The sequence below is a fragment of the Pan troglodytes genome, chromosome 19, assembly GCF_028858775.2.
Source record: "Pan troglodytes isolate AG18354 chromosome 19, NHGRI_mPanTro3-v2.0_pri, whole genome shotgun sequence".
Taxonomy (NCBI): domain Eukaryota; kingdom Metazoa; phylum Chordata; class Mammalia; order Primates; family Hominidae; genus Pan; species Pan troglodytes.
In genome coordinates, this window is record NC_072417.2 from 23,976,556 (window position 1) to 24,000,373 (window position 23,818).

A 23,818-nucleotide genomic window follows, 5' to 3' on the forward strand; every position below is an offset into this window, starting at 1 on the left:
AGTGTACCTATATAACAAATGTGCACATGTATCCCCTAAATTTTAAAAAAGTGCACATGTATCCCCTAAGTTAAAAAAAAAAAAAAAAAAAAGCCAGGCGCAGTGGCTCACGCCTGTAATCCCAGCACTTTGGGAGGCCGAGGCAGGTGGATCATGAGGTCAGGAGATCGAGACCATCCTGACTAACATGGTGAAACTCCATCTCTACTAAAAAAATACAAAAAAAATTTGCCGGGTGTGGTGGCGGGCGCCTGTAATCCCAGCTACTTGGGAGGCTGAGGCAGGAGAATGGTGTGAACACGGGAGGCAGAGCTTGCAGTGAGCCGAGATTGTGCCACTGCACTCCAGCCTGGACAACAGAGCGAGACTCCGTCTCAAAAAAAAAAAAAAAAAAAAAGTTAAATGTGCACATGTACACCCTAAGTTTAAAAAAAAAAAAGGAAAAAACATCTGGAAAAAAAGAAAAATGATAAATTAGAAAAAAAAGAAGACAATACTCCTAGCATCCCCATCATTCAGGAATTTCCAAGGGTTTTAGGAGCTTTGTGTTAGGAACTGGGGGCAGAGACCAATATATATTTATATTTCTTTTTATGTTACACTACCCCAGATAGGAAAACAGAAATTACTCTAGATATTTCAAACAAAAAGGGGTTGTATATAGGCAATTAGTGCTTATCACTGGAGGGGCTAGAGATGGTGAAGGTTGGGGGGAGGGGGTTGCACCACTGGCTTTCAGGCTACTTTACCACAGCTGATTTCCAGAGGATGGAAGAAGTCAGAAAACTTGGGAAACCGCTGCTGAGGTCCTTGCAGCCCCACAGTCCCCAGGCTGGTGACTGGTGGGGGAGTATGGAGTCCAGCTGATCACCAGAGCCTGCACGCCTGCTGCTACAGGGGAAGAAAGGATGACTTCTACCTCCTTTCCACATTCCAAATTCCATGTGACTACATTTTATTGGCAGCACCCTGCTGGCAAGCGAGCCTTGATGTGTGCTTCCTGGGCTCCGGCACCTGCACAGAAAGGGCTGAAATTGGTAGGTGTTTGGGTGTCCGAGGGTTTGCAAAAGAAGAAGGCATGGAGTCTATGGTGGAGTCACATGGTGGAGATCTAGCTAAGTCAGAGGCCTGGAGAAGTGTCATTCTAGCTGGGCGGCAGGTGACACACAATCATCCCGAGTTGATTGGAAAAACACCTGGGATTGACCCGGAGTTTGTTCTGGAATGTTTTCACTGGAATGAAAGCTGAGCGGTCCGCAGGCCATATAGTATTGGAGAAAACATAGCCCTCATTCAAAAAGGCTGCCAGAGAAAAGGTGTCCACAAGGAAATTCAGGGGTTTTGTTTGTTTGTTTTGGGATTTTTTCTGGAGACAGTCTCACTCTGTCACCCAGGCTGGAGTGCAGTAGTGTGATCTCAACCTCCACCTTCCAGGTTCAAGTGATTCTCCTGCCGTAGCCTCCCAAGTAGCTTGGATTACAGGCACCCACCACCACACCCAGCTGATTTTTATTTTTATTTTTTGTAGAAACAAGATTTCACCATGTTGGCCAGGCTGGTCTTGAACTCCTGACCTCAAGTGATCCTCCTGCCTTGGCCTCCCAAAGTGCTGGGATTACAGGTGTGAGCCACCACGCCCAGCCAGGAAATTCAGTTTCTGAAAATACATCTGTGGATCTCTAGCCTTGAACATCCTTGTGTGCTGCTTTAAATGGCTGATCCTCAATGCCTCCCTTCCAACTCACACACGCTCGCTCCCCTACATCAATCTCCCAGAAAAAGGAACCTATTTTATTCTTTTCTTTTCTTTCTTTTTTTTTTTAGAGACAGGCCTCACCTTGTTGCCCAGGCTGGTTTTGAACTCCTGGCCTCAAGTGATCCTCCGGCCTTGGCCTCCCAAGTTACTGAGTTCACAGGCGCGAGCCACCACGACCAGTGAAGCCTATATTAAGCCCTTTTATGCTCACTCTGCGATACTGCAGAGAGGGCAGGGAGGAAGCAGAGGTGCCCTGGCATCTTCAGCTGGCGGTGAGCAGGGCGCTGAGGGTGGGAGAGGCCGGGCGCCTGGGGAAGGGAGGCAGGACCGCACCTTCACAGGGATGCTGCCACCCTACCCCGGAGGTCAGAGCCTCTCGCCCAGCTCTGGCTCTGAGGTCCTGGAGGGAGGGAGATGCTGTTGCGACTCAGAAGATCAGGGGAGGGCCACCCCCATTCGAGAAGAGTGAAAATCCTGAGCCTGAAGCAGAAGTGGAGACGGTTGGAGCGGAGGCTTCAGAGGGTGGCGTTGGGAAGAGGGTCTGGCGCCGCCCTGTGGACTGTTCGGGCTCACGGGGCTGAAGGCTCCGAAGACCGAGACCTGTGAACCGTGGGGAGGCTCCATGCGGATGGGGGCCACAGCCCCCGCCGGAGCCCCCACACTAGCCCTGGACTTCTCCACCGGCTTACGACATGATAGCTCAATAAGTTCCTTATTTAACGCACTGTTGTATCAGGTCCCTGTCGCAGCCACTGGCCCTATAGCCTAATAAAGGAGCGGGTGCACGCACTGGATTGGTGAGCTACCGCCACAGCAACGCGTCCTAATCAACCATCCCAAACGGTGGCTGGAACAAGGTTCTCGCAGGCCTGTGCTTGGGCTTGAACGCTGGGCCGGCCGCTGCGCTCTGTGGCTCCCTGCAGACCTGCGGATCGGCCAGGGGGCTCCGATCCTTTTGGGCCGTGGCTGAAGAAGCAGTGGCTGCACCAGAGAGGTCCTTCTGGGTGAAGGTGGAAGCGCACAGGGACCGCGGAACCGCCCAAGGCGTCTTCCGGCGTGGGCTCAGAACTGGCAGGCTTTCGTTTCTGCTTCATTCCATGGCCAGAGCAAGCCACGTGGGCAAGCCCGAAACCAGGGGGCGGGAAAGTACCCTCCACCCACAACGAAACCATGGCAAGCGGTGGTTGCAGGTAGGGCTGAGGAATTGGGGCCGATAGTTCTATCTATCCCGGTGAGTGAGGAGACCTGCTTTGGGGGTTGCACAGTCTGGGTCTGCCCTTGCAGTGGTATCTGTCTCTGTGAAGACTCCACCACGGGTCGCCATCAGGTCAGAGACCCTGACAAGGTAAGAATTTGCATTTTCCTCTGCACACAACCCTGTTCCCTTACCCCCCACATGCCTAACACAACACTCCCTTCCCCCCCATGCCTAACAGAGAGAAAGGAGAGAGACAGTTCTTGAGCCCGGTTCTTCCTGCTTGAGCTTGGTGTGTCAACCAAAAGAGTCAAACTCTGTAAAATATTTGAAGGGATTTATTTTGAGCCTACTATGCATGACCAATGGCCCATGACAGCCTTCAGGAGATCCTGAGAACATGTGCCCAAGGTGATCAGGCCACAACTTGGTTTTATGTGTTTCAGGGAGACATCGGACATCAATAATATATGCGACATGTACAGTGGTTTGATCTGGAAAGGCTGGACAACTGGAATGGGGTTGGGGAAGTGGAGGACTTCCAGGTTATAAGTAGATCCAAAGATTTTCTGATTGGCAATTGGTGGAAAGAGTTAAATTATTGTCTAAAGACTTAAAATCAACAGAAAGGAATGTTTGGGTTAAGATAAGGGATTGTGGAGACCAAGGTTTTATCACGCAGGTGAAGCCTCCAGGTGGCAGGCTTCAGAGAGAATAGACTGTAAATGTTTCCTTTCAGACTTAAAGAGTCTGTTCTATCAGTAAGTCCAAAAGGAGGGATGGTATAATTAGGCATGACTGGGTTTCCCTTCCCATCATGGCCTGAACTAGTTTTCAGGTTAACTTTGGAATGCCCTTTGCTGAGTGGAGAGGAGGAGTCCATTCAGATGGTTGGGTGAGCTTAGAATTTTATGTTTGGGTTTCAGTTGGCATCCAGTATCCCTTCCCCCAAGTTTGGGGCCCCTCCCAAAGGAGATAGGCCTGGGTCTCTCCTCACATCCTTGGGGGTCTCAGAACTGCAGACTCAAACCTTTTGCCTCAAGGAATCCCTTTGATGATTTGCATAAACCCTTGGGAGGCTGCAGGGGGGCTGCTCTGGAGCTGAGACACAGCGAGTCAATCTCCCTCCATCCCCCTTTTGTCTTGTTCTCACCCTGAGGCTGCGGGCCTCAAGTTTTTTGGCTGGATTCTTCCCAAAGCAGGTTGGGGGTGCAGGTACTGTAATCACCTGATGGGTTCTTCCTGCCTACTGCACAGACAAAACCAATCCACTGAGACCATGGCATTGCAGTAAAGAAAGAGTAATTGACACAAGGACGGGCACACAGGAAATAGTTATTACTCAAATCGGTCTCCCCCAAAACTTGAAGATTAGTTTTTCAAAGATAGTTTGGTGGGCAGGGTCTAGGGTAGGGTAGAGGTGCTGCTGATTGGTTGGGCATGCAGATACAGGGGTATGGAAAATGGTCCTTGAATGCTGAGTCTGCTTCTGGTTGGCAGCCACAGGACTGGTTGAGTCACGAGTCTCGATGGAGCCAGAAATGCATAAAGAAACATCTTTCCTTATGCAGATGTTGATCAGCTGTGCTTACACATTCCTTTGTAAGGACAGGACAGTCTCCCCTAAGTTAGGGGACAAAAGTGACTCCTACTGATAGCATTAGCTCTGCCCCTACTCTCAGATGCAATGCCAGGGACTGTGAGGACTAGAGACCCTGGAGCTGCTGGCTGGGTGTGGTCGGGGGCCAGTTATCAGCCTCTCTGAACTCCATGTCCTTAGTACTAAACAGAAGCCCCTTTTGCAGGGTGGGCACTGGGAAGCACTGTTGGGGCCATCCTTTGTTGGTGGCCTCTTCTCTTCCATCTCCTCTGGGTTTTCATGGCTTTTTCAGGAGCAGGCCTTGCCACCCTGAGTGCCCTCCATGACCACAGCTACCTTCTGAGGAAAGAGGCCTCGGGGGTCCTCTCTGCATGTAGTTGCCGGGCAGGCCTCACCTGGCTGTATATGGGAATCACCTGGGGAACGTTACAAACCACTGTTGTGTTGCCCTGCCCCCCAGAGATTCTGCACCTTGTATTAACTGAGCACCTAGAGCCAGGTGTGGTGATGCACACCTGTAGTCCCAGCTACTCAGGAAGCTGAGGTGGGAGGATTCCCTGAGACCAGGAGTTCAAGATTAAGCCTGGGGAAACGACTGAGACCCCCACCTCAAAATTAATTAATTAAAAAATACTGAGCACCTACTCAATGGCCAGCACTGAACTAGGTGCTGGAGTTACAGTGATCACTAAGATATAATCGTTGTCCTCGAAGAACTTCAGTCAGGTGGGAGTAGATATTTATTGAATGGAATAATATTTCAAGAAATATCTACCAAGAGGCCACTTCTTGGAAATCCCTGTTGGAAACAAGATTTTTATCTTTTTTATGAGCAGAGTGCAAAGTTGTCTCTTTAGATGGATGAATTTTGAAGGGAATTTAGTAATCTAGTTCCTATCCCCCAACCTCCCATTTTACAGACGCAAAAACCAAGGCCAAACAGCTGAGTTTTCTGCCCTGGAGGAGGAAAGTGGTCTCTGAAAGCCAGAAGACTCTCACATTACATAATTCCTGCCAGCTGCTGTCAAGAGCTGCTAAGCTGTCCTCAAGTCCTGTGTCTGATGTCAAGCTAATAACAGATTTAGGGTGCATTAGTAAAGGTATCTTAATCAAGTCTAGATGCCTTCGAGATTAGACTCAGCCATGATGAGCAGCTAAGGATTAGCAAGAAAGATTACAAATTGTTTCCAGGAATTTATTTCTTTCAACACTGATTATATGTATAGTCTTAAGTCAAATTAAAATGTTGTTTATGTTCAGCTGTTTTTGTGAGTTATCACAGTTTTGTCAATTGAAAAATAATTGATGGAAAACTAAGTCAATCTCTTTACTAAGCTTTTTACTAAGTTTACCCGCTAAGCGTGGCTCCACCACTCGCTTTCTGTGTGATCCTGGGCAAGTCATTGAACTCTTCTGACCTTCAGCTGCTTCATCTATAAAATGAAGGTAATGATAGTACCTGCAAAGCGAGGTGCAGCATCTGCAGTGGAGCCTGAGGCCAACTGCCTGGGGTCAAGCCCCAGCTCTACACTGACCCATGTGATGCCTTTGGACAAATTACTTGACCTCTTTGCTTGTTTCTTTATCTGAGGTCTGCTGCCAAGAACCTGCAGATTCCCAGTCTGCCTTGGGTGATGGCGGGTGCTCCTACAGTCTGTACTGGTGAGGGTGGGGACAGCCCCCCACATGGCTCTGGCCTGGAAAAAGGCAATTTTTGGGGAGGGGTGGATGGCAGCTTCTCCCCTTCCCAGGGCTCCACATCTCCCCATACCAGTACCTCAGGGAAGCGAGCTGGAAGTAGAGGTGTCAGAGGGCTTGAAGCCCCTATGGGGTGGCAGGGAATGGGCAGGAGGTTCCCCGCTCTGTCCTCAGGCACCTCAGAGAGGAGAGGTGCACAGGGTGAGCCCAGGGTAGGTGAACCCCAATGAGGAGGGCAACGAGAAGATCCCTGTGGGGCGTGGGGGAGGCTGGACCTGGGCAGTTGGTGCCAAGCAGGGCTGGGGACAGAGTCGCTGGGTGGTCAAGGCAGGGGAGGGGCAGAGAATAGCTCTGGGATGGACTGTCCTGCATTCCTAGGAAGGGATATGGCCAGGGCACGGCCTGGGTGCCCAGGGCTCCCCCATCATGGCTCACAACGCATTTTTATCAGGCCACGCAGTGGTCGCAGAGCCTGCGAGGTGGATATTATCCTGCCCATTTAACAGCAGGGAAAGCCCAGGACAAATGGCTTGCCTGAGGCCACCCAGTGTTCTCCACAGCCCCGGCCCCCTCTTCTGTCTGGGCTCCAATCTACTCTGTAAGCACTGCGTTGGTCCAGGACAAGCGAGGAGGGAAGCAGCATAGGATGTGTGCATACATGAGTGTATGTGTGAGTATGTGTATGTGAGAGTGTGTCTATGAGTGTGTGTATGAGGGTGTGTGTATGAGTGTCTGTGTTTGAGTGTATGTGTATGTGTGTGTCCAAGAGTGTGTATCCAAGAGTGTCTGTGAGTGTATGTGTATGTCAGTGTATGCATGTATGTATGTGTGTACATATAAGTGTGTGTGTATGTATCTGTGTGTGAGTCTGTGTGTACATGAATGGGTAAATGTGAGTGTATGAGTGTTATATATGTGTGTATTTGAGTGTGTGTCTGTGTCTGTGTGTATGTGAGTGTGTAGGTGTATGTGTGTATGTGTTTATGTGTGTATGTGAGTATATGTATGTGTGTCTGAGTGTGTGTGTAGTGTATGTATATGTGAGTGTGTGTATGTGTGTATTTGAGTGTCTGAGTGCCTGTGTGCGTGTATGTGAGTGTGTGTAGGGATATGTGTGTGTGTATATGTGAGTGTGTGAGAGTGGTGTATGTGTATGAGTGTGTCTGAGTGTGTGTGTAGGGTGAGTGTGTATATGCGAGTGTGTGTGTGTCTGTATATGTGAGTGTGTGCACGCATGCATGGTGTATGTATATGTACAGCTCTCCTCCAGGTCACTAGTTCAAGCGGGGACACTCCTCTGATCTGTCTCCAAAGAGCAACTCAAGTGCCTCATGCGGTCCCCAGGGCGTCTAACTGCGTCTACTTTCTGCTTTGATCCCCTCTTCAACTCCTACTGTTCAGAAGCTTCCTGCACTCCCTCACCCACTCCCTCATCAATCTCTGCCCTGTCCAGGGTCTACAGGGACACTTCAAATTATGGTTGGCTTGTAGGGGGGCTCCAGCAATAGACACTGGGTCATTGGGGTGGTTAGCAGGACTCCCCCTACTCCCAGGGTTTGCACTGACTTTTAAAAATTATTATTATTATTACTATTACTATTATGAGAGATTGGGGTATCACTATGTTGCCCAGGCTGGTCTTGAACTCCTGAGCTTAAGGGGTCCTCCTGCCTCAGCCTCCTGAGTAGCTGGGACTACAGGCATGCACCCCACACCCCGATGCACCGACTTTTGCAAGCTCTTCCCCACTTTGGCGATGGGCTACCTGTTACTGGCCCCTCACGTGATGCCCATATCAAAGCCCTTGGCACTTCAGTGGAGGTGCTGGAGGGAGAGGAGGAAAAGAGAAGTGGGTGGCACAGATGGATGTGGGCAAGGTGCCAGTAAAGAGTGTGTGGGCAGCGAGAAGAGGACATGCTATCTGTAACAGATACCTGGGGCTCCAGAAGCCCTGGGGTGGATCCTGCCTTCCGCAGGAGAACCTGAAGTCAGCCAGGACACAGCAGACAGCCAGAGATAAGGACTAACCACCCACGGCCCACTGGCACCTAGCTAGAACCTGCCTAGACCTACTCCCAGAAGGGAACTGCGTTTATAGAACACCTTCTGTGTGCCTGGCACATGGCAGCCACTCTACCTACATCCTCTCCCAAAGTTGTTATCCCTATTGTACAGATGAGGAAATTGAGGCTTGGCAAGGTTATTTAACTGGCCTAAGACACACACATGAAGTGGCTGAGCCAGGATTTCAACACAAAATTGTCTGGTTCCAGAACTTCCCACCCCAATAGGGAGGTGGGCAGACTAAAATCAGGAGGCAAGGGAAAGTGCAATTGTTGGGCCAGGTGGAGGAACAGATGCTGCTTACAAGAGAGGTTTTGGGGCTCTGCCCTCTAGAAAGGCAATCTGACATGAACACAGGCCAGGCTGGTGGTAATGGTAGTGGTAGTGGCGGAGGAGGCTTCAATTTCTGTCTTGAGGTTGTGGGATAAGCAAGAGGCCAGGAAACTTGGTCCTTCACGGAGGCCTTGGTTTAGTCCTGGTGGGAAGGCAAAGCTGTCTGGATCCATTCCTGTCTGGATGCCCTGTTGAGGCGGGGACTAGGGAGGACGGCATAGCTTTTCCTTTAGAACAGTGGTTTCCAAAGTGGGTGTGCACCTAGGGGTGTGCAAGATGATCCTTTTGGGTATGGGAAGACAAAATTGGAATTTCTATTTATAGTTAAAAAATTAATCCTGGCCTGGTGCAGTGACTCACACCTGTAATCTCAGCACGTTAGGAGGCTGAGGCAAGTGGATCACTTGAGCCCAGGAGTTTAAGGCCAGCCTGGGCAACATGGCAAGACTCTATCTCTACAAAAAATTTTAAAAAAAAATTATCCAGGTGTGGTGGCATGCAGCTATGGTCCCAGCTACTCTGGAGGCTGAGGCAGGAGGATGGCTTGAGCCTGGGAGGTCCAGCCTGCAGTGAGCTATGATCATGCTACTGCATTCCAGCCTGGGCAACAGAGTAAGACGCTGTCTCAAAATATGTTTATTTATTTATAAATAAAATGAAAATAAAAATTCATCCCTATGTGTGTGATTTCTAATATGCATACTAATTAGTTGAATAACACAAATATAGTTTATAGGCAAATATTTATATAATTTTATATAGTCCATTGAAGGCTCTAATTTTTTTTTTTTTTTTAATACGGAGTCTCACTCTGTCGCCCAGGCTGGAGTGCAGTGGCGCAATCATGGCTCACTGCAACCTCTGCCTCCCGGCTTCAAGCGATTCTCCTGCCTCAGCCTCCCAAGTAGCTGGGATTACAGGTGCCCGGAACCACTCCCAGCTAATTTTTGTATTTTTAGTAGAGACAGGGTTTCATCATATTGGCCAGGCTGGTTTTGAACTCCCGACCTCACATGATCTGCCCACCTCGGCCTTCCAAAGTGTTGGGATTACAGGTGTGAGCCATGGCACCTCGCCCAAGTTTTTTTTTTTTTTTTAAAGTATAGTCCATAAATAAGGTTTCCAGAACTAGGCACTGGCCAGTCGCAGGTGTGGAGGCAAAGCACCGCAGAGGGTGGGTGTAGATAGACTAGGAATAGCTGTTGGTGGCCCCTGCTGGTCATTATAGGAAGTGCACCATCACTCAGTGCAAAGCCTTACCTGCTGGAAATTTGTAACACTTTTGAGTTTTATTTTTCTCTGTGCCTTGACTCCCAAAACTCTGGGCTGAACACCACCATAGGAATACCTTGATTTTGGGGGAAGGAGATATACTACCTGCACCTTTATGACCTCTGAGGCTGAGGCAGGGAGGAAGGCAGAGCTAATTACAAACCTCAGAGAAGGAGGACTCATTCCCCTCTTGAGGTAGGGGGCGGCCCTTAACTACTAGGGGATGCATTGCCGACCTTCAAACCTGCTTCCCTTCCCAGCTACTCCATTGCCAACCATTAGCACCTCTATTCCTTTGGGGAACAGCTTAGGACACACTGCACCTTTATTATGGCATTCAACTGTGCTACCAAGAAGCGCTTTTTGTATCTATGTAACACACTCCTTTCCGACTTCAACCCCAGACTGTGAACTCTAGGAGGTCAGGGCCCTTATCTATCTCAGTATCACAGTAAGTGGTACCTTGCCTGGCACAGAAGAGGAGCATCCTATTCTGCATCAATAAATGTTTCTTCTCATTCTGTAATTGCACAAGGCTGTTGTGAGAATGAAACAATTTGTCAATTGTAAGGTCCTGAACAGATGTGAGAGGCTGGCATTCTGCAAGGCCTTTATTAGAGAGATACTTGTTGACCGACGAATGCAGCGGGGCAGCCGCTAAGAATAATGAGTTGGGCTCCACCTCCCCAGGTGGGCCAGAATCTGAGATCCCAGACTGTCCTGAGGATCCTAAATGGAATGGAAGATTTGATGTGGGTCGCTATGGAGGTAATAATTGCTTGATTGAGAAGTAATTAATACCTTGTAGAGATTCAAGATCCTTCCTCTTCCAAAATACAAATAGCTGAGTAATTTCCAGCCCAGAGGTGGACAGGTGACAGTGGAGGGTAGCCTTTATAATGGAAAGGGGAACTCTTCCTGAATTCAATTATAAGGATTTTCTAGGCCGGGTGCAGTGGCTCATGCCTGCAATCCCAGCACTTTGGGAGGCTGAGGTGGGCAGATCACCTGAGGTCAGGAGTTCGAGACCAGCCTGACCAACATGGAGAAACCCTGTCTCTACCAAAAATACAAAATTAGCCAGGCATGGTGGCGCATACCTGTAATCCCAGCTACTCGGGAAGCTGAGGCAGGAGAATTGCTTGAACCCGGGAGGCAGAGGTTGCGACGAGCCGAGATCATGCCATTGCACCCCAGCCTGGGCAACAAGAGCGAAACTCCGTCTCAAAAAATAAAAATAAAAATAAAAAAGAAGAAGAAGAAGAAGAAGAAGAAGAAGAAGAAGAAGAAGAAGAGGAAGAAGAAGAAGAAGGATTTTCTAGGTTGCAGATAGAGGAAAGAGCTGCAAGCAATGCGCTCCAAGAACCCTCTTTGTTTAGAGACCAAAGCCTGCAATTCCTGTCAAAGCTATCTGGGTTCGACGGCTTTCTTCTCTCAGTAAAAGCCTGGGTCACCTAAACAATGTGGTTTTCAGCAGTTTGGCCGCCTCTGTGGCTTTTTCCTATATCCAAACTTATACCCTTGGAACTCAGGGGAGAGCTGAGTCTTGGGACCCAGGGACCAGTCCCCTGCTTTCGGGATAGATTCCCATTTCTGAGATTTCCAAGCACGTTTCCAGAATGTAATCCATTTCTTTTCTTTTTGTTTCTTTTGAGACAGGGTCTCACTTTGTTGCCCAGGCTGGAGTGCGGTGTTGCAATCTCGACTCACTGCAGCCTCAGCTTCCCAAGTAGCTGGGACTACAGGCGCGCGCTACCACGCCCAGCTAATTTTGTTTATTTTATTTTTTGTAGCGATGGGGTTTCACTATGTTGCTTGGGCTAGTCTCGAACTCCTAGGCTCAACCGATGCTCCCGCCTCCGACTCCCAAAGTGTTGGGATTACAGGAGTGAGCCACCGCGCCCGGCCAAAGATGCAGTCCATTTATGATCTTAGGAATCCAGTTAGCAAGGAAAAGGGATGACTCTCACATTTTGTTCAGGGCAACTGGACGGGGTGGCTGAACGCCGAGGTCGGAGAAGTAGCGTAGCTGGCCCCAAATGCTAGTCGCACTGCACAGAGCCTCCCGTATTTGGAGGTCCAGCATCTTTTACTAGCAGATGTGGGGTGGAGCCGGAGGCTGGGCGAAGGCGGGCCAGTGGGTTTAACCCTTTATTTACTTTTTGGGCTGGGACTCTGAGGAAGGCTAGCCAGTTACTTCTTTATTCCATAGGCAGGAAAATGGACCAGGCCTCCCTCACCTAGACCTAAAAGAGGCTCTCGAATCCTTTCAGGAAGACATTTCCTCTTTTTTGCAAAATTTCTGGAAAGTCTGGAATCCGGATATCCACCCTCTGAGTCCTTAAAAAGCTGCCCCTGATCCCGAGGCCTTCTGGGGCTGGTATCCTGCTTCCTGGGAGTCTCTCTGAAGTCCTCCTATTCTTTTTCTCAATATGGAAGCAGGATAACGAGGAAAAGTGAGGCACGCCTGGAACTAGAACGCCGGTCTAAGCCAAGATGGGTGGGCGGAGTAATCAAGCCGGTCTCATTAGGCACTTTTACCATCGCCCCTTTAAGGGATCCTTGGGAGCCGAGGGGCACCAGCGGGTACTGGTACCAGTCCTGCCTCCCTAACCCTTCCCAGTGGGACGCCAGCAGGGTGTCGTGCTCTGTGCGGTGTCTCCCAAACCACTACCTGGCTGCCCCCGTACCAGCTGCTGGGAAAGACTACTTCCTCCGAGTTGTGCCGGCCTCCGCGTTCTCCTCACCTCCCTTCTCCTCCGGACCTCCGCCCCCTCGCGGAGAGGCCTTGCCGCTTTAAGAGCCGGGCTAGCGATTGACAAGCAATAAACGCTGAGCGCCCGGCTGCGCTGGAGCCGCCCGGAGCTAGGGGCTTCCCGGGGCGCAGGTAGGCGTCCCCCGGCCCCCGGGCCAGCACCCATCCCAAGACCTCCGCCTTCTTTTCGTCCTGACACGGCACTTAGGACCCTATTCACTGGGTTTAAACTCCACAGGCTCCTTTCACCCAGGCCCGTTCCCTCCCTGTCCACCCGCCCCCGCCCCTGGGCCCTCTTTCTGGGGTGCTAGTTGGGAGAACCAAGCCCCGCTGCCCATTGACACTGGTCCCCGCCCCTGCGGTAGGGGCTTCAAACTGGCTTCAGGCACCAAGGTGGTGAGCTGTGAGGGGCCCCGGTATCTGCGCGGCCTCCCCGGGGGCTGTGCGGGTTGGGGGGACTTAGAAGCCCGGCATTACGTAAGAACCGTGCTGTTAGCGCTTCCGGGGGTTGGGGAGCGAGACAGAGGTTGCGCTGGGTCCCGGTGGCCCCCTGGTCCCCCTAGGCAGCTAACACCACAATCTTCCCTGGGAGGGGGTCCGCAGAAGGGCGCGCGCTCCTTCTCCCGCTTCCCAAGCTGTAGCGGGGCGGGTCGGGAGCCAGGGTTAGGGTCTGGAGACTTGGGAGGGGACCGGTGCCAGAAGCGAAGAGCTAGGGTTAGAAAGTTAGGTCAGTTAAGGGGGGGGGGGTGCGGATAAAGACGGGGTGGGGGTTGGCCGGGGCAGTCATTTAGTGACCTCATCCCTGGTCTCCGGCGGGCGCGCACGTAGAGAGCCTTCTTTGATGGCTCACAACACGCCCCCCTCCCCCAGGTCCTAGCGCCCAGGGTGTTAGGGCTGGGTCCGTTGGGGCAGGGGTGATCTGATGGTCCAAGCATGCACGTCCGCCTGGCCTTTCGACCCCATCCTCTGGCCCTCAGTTCTGTCCAGACCTCCCCGCGACCTCTCGCTCTCCAAAGCGCCTTTGTCAGACCTTTCTTCTCCGCACCTCTTTGTATGTGTATGGATGGAGGGATGGGTGGGAGGTTGGAAGAAACCTCTCCCTTTCACTGCTGGTCCGCTCGCCTGCGGACAGTATGGGTGATGTGGATATCTCGGAGGCAGAGCTGAGAGGGCATCTGGGCCCAGGCTTTTGGAAGCCGAGGTGCAGGTTCCCAGATGTCTGGGTGCAGGACCTTGGCCCGGAGCCAGGCTAGCTTGCCTGGCACTGCCGTTCTCCTGTGGACACAGCCAGGCCCCGCCCTCTCAGAGGCTTGGACGGACGTGGGGGAGCAAAGCCAGCCGATGCTGTGGGAACCGACTCCCCGGGAGAAAACCCAGGCAGGCTGGGCAAGACTTCCGAGCGCAGAGATTTCATACAGGAGCCTCCCTGCCTTTTCCCGCCCTCCACGCTCTAGGGAAGGAGGACTTCTGGAGTCTCTTCTCTGACTCTGTGAGGGAGAGCAGCGGCAGCCAGGAGAAGGCTCCAGGTCATCAAGGCCTGGGAGGGGGAGGGAAGAGATCCCTCCTCCCTGCTCTCTAGGAGTAGAGATTGGCACCAGGGGCACGGGCCAGCACAGTGGATCCTGGGCATTTCTTCCAGCCTGGGTGTAGCCTGAATAGGGGTGCCCTTCCTCTCCCTGAAAGCACCTTTATTCCATGTCCTCAGCGGCAGAGCTGGGAGGAAAGGGAACCATCCCCCTCACTTTTGTAATTTCTGTCACCTGAGCTCAGGTGACCAGCTCAGGCCTGAGAAGGGAATGGGAGCAGAGAGGGTTTTATTGAAATCAGGTACTAGTCCTCTGGGAAGAATCCTCTTTTGGGGGGAGGTGGAGTTGCCGTGGTTCCCCCACCCCCAGGACTCAGCAGGCATTCAGTCCTAAAGTGGGCACTGCCAGATGCTTCCCCCCACTCCCCACCCCTGCTGTGAGCCACTGCCTCCTGTTGTCATGGCAACTGGGAATTAGGGTTTTATCCAGCAGCACATGCCCAGGAAGGCAAAGGGAAGAAGGGTGGGGGGTAACCCCCTGCCCTCTCCTGGGAGAACGAGGGAGCCACTCCTAGCTTGGGGAGGCCCTGGAATGGAAACTGGGGCTGTAGACTCCATGCTTGGTTCTGCCCAGACCACTTGGTCTCCTTGTGCCAGCTCTGAGCTAAGAAAGGGAGAGAGGAGAGAGAGCCAGCCAGAGGGGCCGTGGAGAGGTAGATATCACTCTGTCAGCCCCCCAGATAAATGTGGAACATCGGCGCTTTGGTAGGCCTAGGTTCCAGAAGCAAATAAAATCAATGTGGTTCTGACTCTCAGGGAACCTGCAGTCTAGGAGTACTCATGTTTTCTACTTTGGCTCAAATTCTGGACTCTTTTATTATTTTTAAAATGACTTTTTTTTTTTTTTTTTTTTAAGACAGGTTCTTGCTCTGTTGCCCAGGCTGGAGTGCAGTGGCGCAATCATGGCTCACCGTAGCCTCGACCTCCTGGGCTCAAGAGATCCCCCTGCCTCAGCCCCACAAGTAGCTGGGATCATAGGCATGCACCACCACACCTGGATAATTTTTAATTTTTTTGTAGAGATGGGGGTCTCGCCATGTTGCCCAGGTGGGTCTCAAACTCCTGGGCTCAGGTGATTCTCCTGCCTCAGCCTCCTAAAGTGCTGGGATTATAGGCGTGAGCCACCTTGCTCAGCCAAATTATATTCTTACCCTCTAAAAATTCTACTTGTTTCCTCTTCAAAAAACAAACAAACAAAAAATACAGCAGGAAGAAACACTTTATTTATATACTTATTTTTGAGTCATAAAACCTGGATTTTCATTTTAGCTCTCCTTATTAGCTTTGTGAACTTGGGCAAATCAGTTAACCTCCCTTATCCTCCCTGGTCTCCTCCTCCTCAGAGAAATAGGCAAGTAATACCTGCTCTTCCTGCTTCCCAGGACCGTTGGAATCATTGTTGTTCTCCAACCCCCACTTTCTGGGCAGCACCTTCTCCCCTACCTTTCTGGCTCGTCCTGAAGGGGAGGCTCTTCCTATTCCCTTCCCCATTGCTTTGCCCTTGTATCTGCTCATCCTCCTCTCTCCCCTCTCCAGGAGAGACGTTTCAGAGCCCTTGCCTCCTTCACCATGCCGGTTGCCGCCACCAACTCTGAGACTGGTAAGAAGGGGGTGAGGATGTTAGCTTATTTCAGTGGTTCAGAGGGTGCCAGGCGAGGACTTAGGGGTGGGCACTTGCACAGCTCCAGATAAGAACCAACTGGCTCCTCTGCTGTCCACCCTACCACTCAGCCATTCCTTCTGGCAGCTGCTGTGGCCATCTCCTCTGTGTGGGTTCCTGTGCTGGAACGGAGAAGAGAAAGAATAAGACCCATACCTGCTCCAGTGTAGGGCTGGAGCACAACTCACCTCCGTGGAGGGCAGGGGATGCATGCTCCAGAGGTGACCCGTACTATTGCTGGAGGGCAGTGGCATAGGACCAGGTCTTCAGGAGGTGGCCCCGGAGCTGGGCCTTGGAGAATGGCTTGGGGGTGGAGGGATTACAGCAGCACAGCCTGGGGCTGAGAAGTCCATAATCGCTGCCCACTAGGCCAGTATGTGCCAGAGGTGGACAGGGGGTACTGGGGACCAGGAAGCTGTGAGTGAAGGAACAAGAATACCAGGTCAGGATACCTGGACGTGGCTCTGTAGGAGGCATTAGGACAAGGGAGTGGGCCACTCAGACAAACTAACAAAGCCTCAGTGGCAAACTGCTTAACCTCTTGGAGCTCGCATTTCTTCTTCTGTAAAGAGGCTGCTGTGAGACGCAAAGGCTGTAATGGGAGAGCACATTACTTTTAGGAATAGTCATAATTATTATGCTGCTGTTGCTGCCGCTGGCACCAAGTTGTTGTTGTTGTTTTTGAGACAAGTTCTGGCTCTTTAGCCTAGGCTGGAGTGCAGGGGCGCAAGCTTGGCTCACTGCAACCTCTGCCTACCAGCCTCAAGCCATTCTCCCACCTCAGCCTCCCAAGTAGCTGGGACTACAGGTGTGCACCACCATGCCCAGCTAATTTTTGTATTTTTCATAAAGACAAAAATGTTGCCCATGCTGGTCTCAAACTCCTGAGCTCAAGTACTCCACCCGCCTCGACCTCCCAAACTACTGGGATTACAGGTGTGAGCCACTGTGCCTGGCCTGAGTTGTTATTTTGGCATTAACCCTGTGTCCTTGAAACAGTCACCTCCCTTTGAAGACCTGAGATTTCCCTAAGATGAGATGATGGGACAAGATCAGTGTTCTTAACTTTTTTCTTTTTCTTTTTTTTTTTTTTGAGATGGAGTCTCCCTCTGTTGCCCAGGCTGGAGGGCAGTGGTGGGATCTCGGCTCACTGCAACCTTCACCTCCCAGGTTCAAGTGATTCTCCTGCCTCAGCCTCCCAAGTAGCTGGGATTACAGGCACCTGCTATCATGCCCAGCTAATTTTTGTATTTTTGTAGAGACTGGGTTTCACCATGTTGGCCAGGCTGTCCTGACCTCAGGTGATCCACCTGCCTTGGCCTCCCAAAGTGCTGGGATTACAGGCATGAGCCACCACACCTGGCCTGTTCTTAACTTTTATTGGTCCTGAGTCACTTAGAATCTGGTGACAGCAGTGAGCCCTCATCGTAGACATATACATCCATGCACAAAAGGTATATTCTACTCTAGGGGCTCATGGATTCCCGTAGTGCACGCAGGACCCCAGAAGGTTAAGTTCCCTGTGCTAGAGACCCTCTGAGGCCCGGGCAGCTGGGAACTGCTATGGTTCTGCTCTGAGTTGTCTGAACTTCCCCCTGCCTGGATGCCTCCCTCCCATGCAGCAACTTCCCTTGCTCTAGGCCCCACTACTGCCTCTGCCAGAGGTTCCAGGGCTGCCACTTTGGGTAGAATGATTCCTCTGTGCCTCCTCTCCGAGAAAGTGAAGGGAGTGAGCCAGGGCCTAAACTGTGGTACACTTGTCCAGGAAAGGCCTCTTCTCCTTGCAGTGGAGGGATGGCACCAATGTCCCCAGCTTCTGCAGCATCAGAGGGCTCAGTCCCCCATCTCCTGTCCAGCCTGCTGGGCTCCCTGGGGTCTCCCTGCCTCTTTCAGCCTGCCTAGGCCCCACTGTAAGCTGCTTAGGCATTAATTAAACCCACCCCTGAGCCTGTGCTTAATGGCCTCTCCAGCCGGGACTGCCCAGTAAACCCACCAATAGTGCCTGACTGGGGCGTAGGAGGAGGAGCAAGCCCAGCAATTTGGCTTCGTTGTTGCAGACCACTTGATGGGGGCGTGGTGGGGGAGGATGGGGGACAGGGAGTGGAGCCTTGGGGTGTGGCGGTGGGTTCTGCTTCCTCAAAGGACTCCTGTGGCTCCTGCTCCCCTTCATGTTGTTCGAGGGGCTGCTCCTGGCTTCTCATATTCAAAGGAAGAAGTACAAAGTGTTTTTCTTCCTTCAGGCAGCCTCTGTCCTATCCTGAGCTACATTAGCTCCCAGCTTCAAAAATCTAATGGTGGATTCTGCCCCTTATTATCTGGTGGTCATTATACTTCCCACAGGATAGAGAGACAGCTGTGTCCCTGCCTCTGAGTTCAGGCTCCCCTTCCCTCCTCCTCCCCTGGGAGATCCCTGCCTTGGACTCTGCAAAGGGCAAAGCTAATAAGATCCTTTTTCCGCCCTTCCCCATGGGTCAGTATGGTTGAAGGGAGGGAAAGGGTATCGGTGTATTCCTCTTGCAGGGAGACCCCATATCTACTTTGGGTAGAGTCAGGGGCCCTTTTCCTGAGACTTGGGAGATAAATGGGCAGTGGCACTGGGCTGAGAACTTAGAGATCCTGAACCTAGCATCTCCTGACCTGCAGCCTTGCTCCGTCTTCCCCTGTCACCAGATTCCCTCCCTTTTTTGGATCAAGGCTGGGATATGTGGCTGCTTTCAGGTGGAGCTGTCCCTTTAAATCTCTCCTCCATCCCTGGGTTACTGTCCTGGTGTGTAATTCTACTGCCATGGCAACCAGGGGTGCAATGCGACCTGGTGCCACTCCTCAGGGAATGTCTGAGTGGAGGCTGCAGTACCCTGATGGTGGCCTCTTGGGCACAAGATCTCAGAGGAATGGGGTCACCGGAGTGGAGCTGAGTCCTTCCCTTCTGCCCACACTTTTCCCTGTGTGCAAATGTGCCCTCACTTTTCCTTTCTGGGGAACTGAGTTCCAAGATGCCTGACTTGCTTCCTGGGCATCATCCCCTTCATTAAGAGGAAGAGCTCATGGGAGATGGGGGAGGGGAAGAAGCTGCTGTGAGGCGAGGGGTAAGCAGGGCTGGGGCACCATCCCTACCCACAGCGATGCCACCTCCCCCACGTACCCTGCCTCCCAGTGGCTGACCAAGGGTGGGTAGGGGGAGGCGTCTGAGGCTTGAGGTATTTGCCCCATGCCCAAGTGAGGCTGCCTCCCGGTGGAGAGCTGAGTCGTTCTTGGGGACTTCCTTAGACTGAGGGACTATTGTAAAGGAAACAGGGCCTGGAGAGGGGACTGAGAGCAGAGGTCAGAGGGCATAGGGAGGAGGTGGCATGGGGTGTATTAGAGGAGGGGCTTCTAGAAAAGAGGGTACAGGGACAAGATGGGCCAAGACTTTTCTCCCTCGGGTCTCCTGAAGCTGGCTGTGAGGGGAGGGTCTCGGAGTACCGCGCCAGTCTTGAAGGGGCAGCATGCCTACCCCCTCCTCAAAACTTCCTGTTAGCCGCCTCCTCCCCATCCCCACCGACACTGACATGCTGGGGATCGGGCAATCTGTGGGACTAGGGCTCCCTCCCACCACTCTTCTCCCACCCGGGTTACCGCCTGCTCTGCACCGCGCAGCGCCAGTCAGGGCTTTAGCCAATCAGCAAGGCGGTCACGGCGGCTGAGCCTTCCCATTGGCTGGTTCCTCAGCGGGCGCTCCTCGACTCCCGCCTTCCCCAGCCCGGCCAGGCTTTGGCTGGGGAGGCGGTAGACGGCGGCGTGTAGGACACTCCGGGAGTCCCCGGGTCTGGGGGCTGCCATGGCAGGCAGCCCAGGCAGCGGGGTCTCCTTGGAGGGTATATCCCTGGAGTCTTCTGAGGAAGCGGAGCTCCAGAGGGAAGGTAGGGAAGGGCAGGCCAGATGGGGGCGGGGCAGCTGGCCCCTTAGCCTACCTTCCTCCAGCAGAGTCGGGGCATCTGGGGAGGGTGGCCTGGGAGAGGTCATCTGAGGGCACCTTCAGGAGAGCTGTCCTGGGCAGAGGGCACCAACTCCCTTGGCTCAGTCCTCCCCCAGATAACTGACGGAGGGAATCTGGCATACCCTGGCAGGAAGGGAAGGGTCCCTGCCCTGGCCTCTTTCAGAGCCCACTGAGGGCCTCGCAGGTCTCTGACCAATGCCAAGCCCCGGCCTGGGCAAGAGGGGTCTGAAGGGCAAGCTTGCACTTTTTTTCTGGAGAAGGCAGGGAGCAGGAGGAGGAAGGAGATGGGAGTCCAGGAGTCCCTGAACCGTCTCTGCCAGCTCCAGTTCCAGTGCCCCCTCCTCCCCACTCCTGTTCCTTCCTGGAGGAGGGGGGCACTGACAAGAGCATTGAGAGGCGCCAGGGGTGCATCCTCCGCCGTCCTCCGTGGCTTGGGTACTGTTATGCTGATGTAGGCATGGGCGGCATGGTGGCAGAGTAATGATACCCTTCGCCCATCTCTGCCCCCAGCTGGGCACATTCTGCGTCTCGCTTCCTTTCCCCGGAACTTGCCACAGCCTGGAACTCCCACCTCTGTCAGTGAGTGAAGGCAGCCCTCACCTCAGGTCTCGGGGGCATTGTTGCGGCCCAGCTGCAGGTGTTATCGTGTCCTCCATTATGTCCCATTTCGGGCTGAGAGTTTGCTTATCCCTGTGATGACTTGGTGTGACCTCAGCCTTTGGGTCACACCAAGGCCTCCAGTGCCTGTTTCCCTAGCTCCTGCCAGCGTTCCAGGCCTCAGCTTTGACTTCCTATCATCCATGTTAATTTCTCAGTGATTATAGATCATTGTCACTCAGAGCTGAAGGCCTGTAAACATCATCTAGCCCAATCCATCCATTTTACAGGCAGGAAAGACTGAGGCCAGTGAGGGACAGTGACTTGTACAATGTCACACTGAATTAGTGGTGCTTAGACTGGAGGCTGCAGGCCCTGGCTCCTGTGTGGCTGCCTGCTTGACTCTGGGCCTGTACTCAGGGACTTGCTCTGAGTACTGTCTGTCTCATCCTTGAGCCTGCCAGGTACAGGTGGCTGAGCCCTGGGCTTCAGCCCATCTAGAGGTTGAGTGAGGAGCTTGTGGTTTTCTTTTCCTTTTCTTTCTTTTTTTTTTTTTTGAGACGGAGTCTTGCTCTGTCGCCCAGGCTGGAGGGCAATGGCAGGATCTCAGCTTACTGCAACCTCCGCCTCCTGGGTTCAAGCGATTTTCCTGCCTCAGCGTCCCGAGTAGCTGGGATTACAGGCGCCTGCCACTACGCCCAGCTAATTTTTTGTATTTTTAGTAGAGACAGGGTTTCCCTGTGTTGGCCAGGCTGGTCTTGAACTCTTGACCTCAGGCAATCCACCCGCTTCGGCCTCCCAAAGTGCTGGGATTATAGGCGTGAGCCACCGCGCCCGGCCAGAGACAGTCTTGCTCTGCCACCCAGGCTGGAGTGCAGTGGCGTGATCTCAGCTCACTGCAATCTCTGCCTCACAGGTTCAAGCAGTTCTCCTGCCTCAGCCTCCTGAGTAGCTCGAATTACAGACCTACACCACTATGCCTGGCTAATTTTGGTATTTTTAGTAGAGATGGGGTTTTGCCTTGTTGCCCAGGCTGGTCTTGAACTCCTGGCCTCAAGTGATCCACCCAACAGCTTGTGGTTTTCTGGTGCAGGGCAGGATCTGCAACCTGACACCTGCTTCCCTTTCTCCCTTCTCTCCACCTCAGAGTCTCTTCCAGCTGCCTGGAGCCTCCCACCTGCTCAGGCTGGCATTACCTAGGGTGGAGAGAACAGGCCAAGGAAACTGTCCCCTTCCTCCAGGATCCCTGTCCTAGGCATTCAAGGGCCTGGGGTGCCTGTGCTGGGCAGGGAGGGGAATGTTGCCAGGGAGGGGAATGTTGCCGGGGAGGGGCTGCCTTCTGTGGGACATGGGGGTGGGGAAGTGGCAAGTATTGTGGTGTGTTTTGGTCTTCTGTACCCAGCTGGTACCTATGTATCTCACTGCCCGTACCTTCCCCCAGCCATGCAGCAAGTCCTGGACAACTTGGGATCCCTCCCCAGTGCCACGGGGGCTGCAGAGCTGGACCTGATCTTCCTTCGAGGCATTATGGAAAGTCCCATAGTAAGATCCCTGGCCAAGGTACAGTGCTCCAGGGAGGTGGGCACAAGGGCACTGTGCTTGGGGAGGCACAGTAGGGGATGGGGTATTAGCTACAGAGGGCTTTGGGAATGGGACATGTGGCACAAGAGGCCCCCCTGAAGGGGATTGTAGAAGAAAATCATGCCCAGGTGATGACCTGAGTGGCTGCAGGTAGAGGGGGCTGCCCCCACACCTGTCTGGTGAGTGCGTGGGTGGATGTTTGTTGACTGCCAGCTTGTGGAGTGTGTGATTGGTGCGGGCTAGCATGCACATGTTGGAGAATCTCTAGAATTCATCTTGCCTGTCCTTCTGCCTTTGGGCGTTTTGTGTGCATGTCTTTCTAAGGTCACCTGCCATGTATCAGGTTGGGGAGAGATTCACTAAAAGAGAAAATTATAGGACAGTTTGGTAATGACAGTGATAGAGGTGGATACACTATGCATTTTGGGAGCATAAAGGACAGGTGTCTAACCCAGCCTGGGGTGGGTGAGGAGGGCTTCCTGGAGGAAGGACCACTTGAGCTGAGTGGAAGAATGAGGAAGAGGGGGAGGGCATTCTGGGCCACAGAAGAGCTTGAGCAGAAGCACAGAGGTAAGAAAGAGTCAGGAGTGTGCAGGGGATTGGAAGTGCTGGTGTGAGGCTGAGCCTCAAGTGTGAGACAATGCGAGCTGTGCAAAGGTTGGCAGGTCTGGAGGGCACTGGGGGCTGTATGTGGGTGCTTGGGCATCCTTCTGTGAGTATCAGGGAGGCTTTATGGTTTTTGTTTTGTTTTGTTTTGTTTTGTTTTGTTTTGAGAAGGAGTTTTGCTCTTGTTGCCCAGGCTGGAGTGCAATGGCGTGATCTTGGCTCACTGCAACCTCCACCTCCTGAGTTCAAGTGATTCTTCTGCCTCAGTCTCCCGAGTAGCTGGGATTACAGGCATGTGCCACCACGCCCAGCTAATTTTGTAGTTTTAGTAGAGATGGGGTTTCTCCATGTTGGTCAGGCTGGTCTCCAATTCCTGACCTCAGGTGATCTGCCTGCCTCAGTCTTCCAAAGTGCTGGGATTACAGGCATGAGCCACTGTGCCTGACAGGCTTTACATTATTTAAGCAGGGATGTGATGGCCAAATGTGGGTGTTTTGGCAGCCATGTGGAGGACTGTTGGGGGGTTATATCTGAAGTTGGAGAGGCCAGTTAGTGGCTCTTTAGTGGATTGAGTATAAGATGCTGAGAGCCTGAACTGGAGCTGTGGTCCCAGACCTTAGGGTAAATTGGTGGAACTTGGTGTTTGGCAGTAAGGGCTAGGGTACAGTAAGGCACCTGGGATCCTGCCCCAGGGAGTGTGGAAGGATGCCCCCTCTCCTGAGGAGGGGAGGTGGGGATGGTGCCCATGGCTGCGTTGGAGGCAAGGCTGGGAGCTGTGGGAAATCAGACCTAATTGCTCAGATTTCTTGGTGAAGGTGGAGCAGTCCTCTCCTGGGAATTAGGGATCAGAGATGGAGCAGGAAGATTCAGAAGGGAAGGTTTGACTGGTCACTGAAAGGGAGAAGGAATTAAATGGATGGGGACCTCGACTGTCCATGTCAGGTGCCCGATTTCCCAGGGTGGGGGTGACTCCATCCAGAGAGGAAGAGAAAGGAGCGGGGGCTTTGGTCCAGGGCATGTGCTGGCCTGGGGCTGTGGAAGTCGGATGCAGGGAATTGTGAAGGGAGCTGGTGAGAGAGGCTCAGAGAAAAGAGGCCCAGGCTGGAAAGAGGCAGAACAGGGAGAAAATGGAGGTGAAGG

At 52.7% G+C, this 23,818-nt stretch overlaps 1 protein-coding gene across 7 annotated transcripts in view; it reads left to right on the plus strand.

The window, feature by feature from the left end:
* Window positions 1-12,291: 12,291 nt before the first annotated feature.
* Window positions 12,292-23,818, plus strand: part of MPP2 (MAGUK p55 scaffold protein 2) — a 32,650-nt gene continuing 21,123 nt past the window's right edge. Inside the window, exons 1-3 of one of the 7 annotated variants that reach the window (XM_016931720.4) lie at window positions 12,292-12,805; window positions 15,795-15,858; window positions 21,933-22,051. In XM_016931720.4, coding sequence (XP_016787209.1) covers window positions 15,828-15,858; window positions 21,933-22,051 — 150 coding nt within the window. In that variant the 5' untranslated portion in view covers window positions 12,292-12,805; window positions 15,795-15,827. Of the gene's footprint in view, window positions 12,806-12,995; window positions 13,070-13,131; window positions 13,151-15,794; window positions 15,859-18,703; window positions 19,005-19,631; window positions 19,818-21,932; window positions 22,052-23,818 lie in introns of those variants that run through there. The other 6 variants (XM_016931721.4, XM_016931722.4, XM_063799582.1 and 3 more) reach the window with 6 other exon arrangements.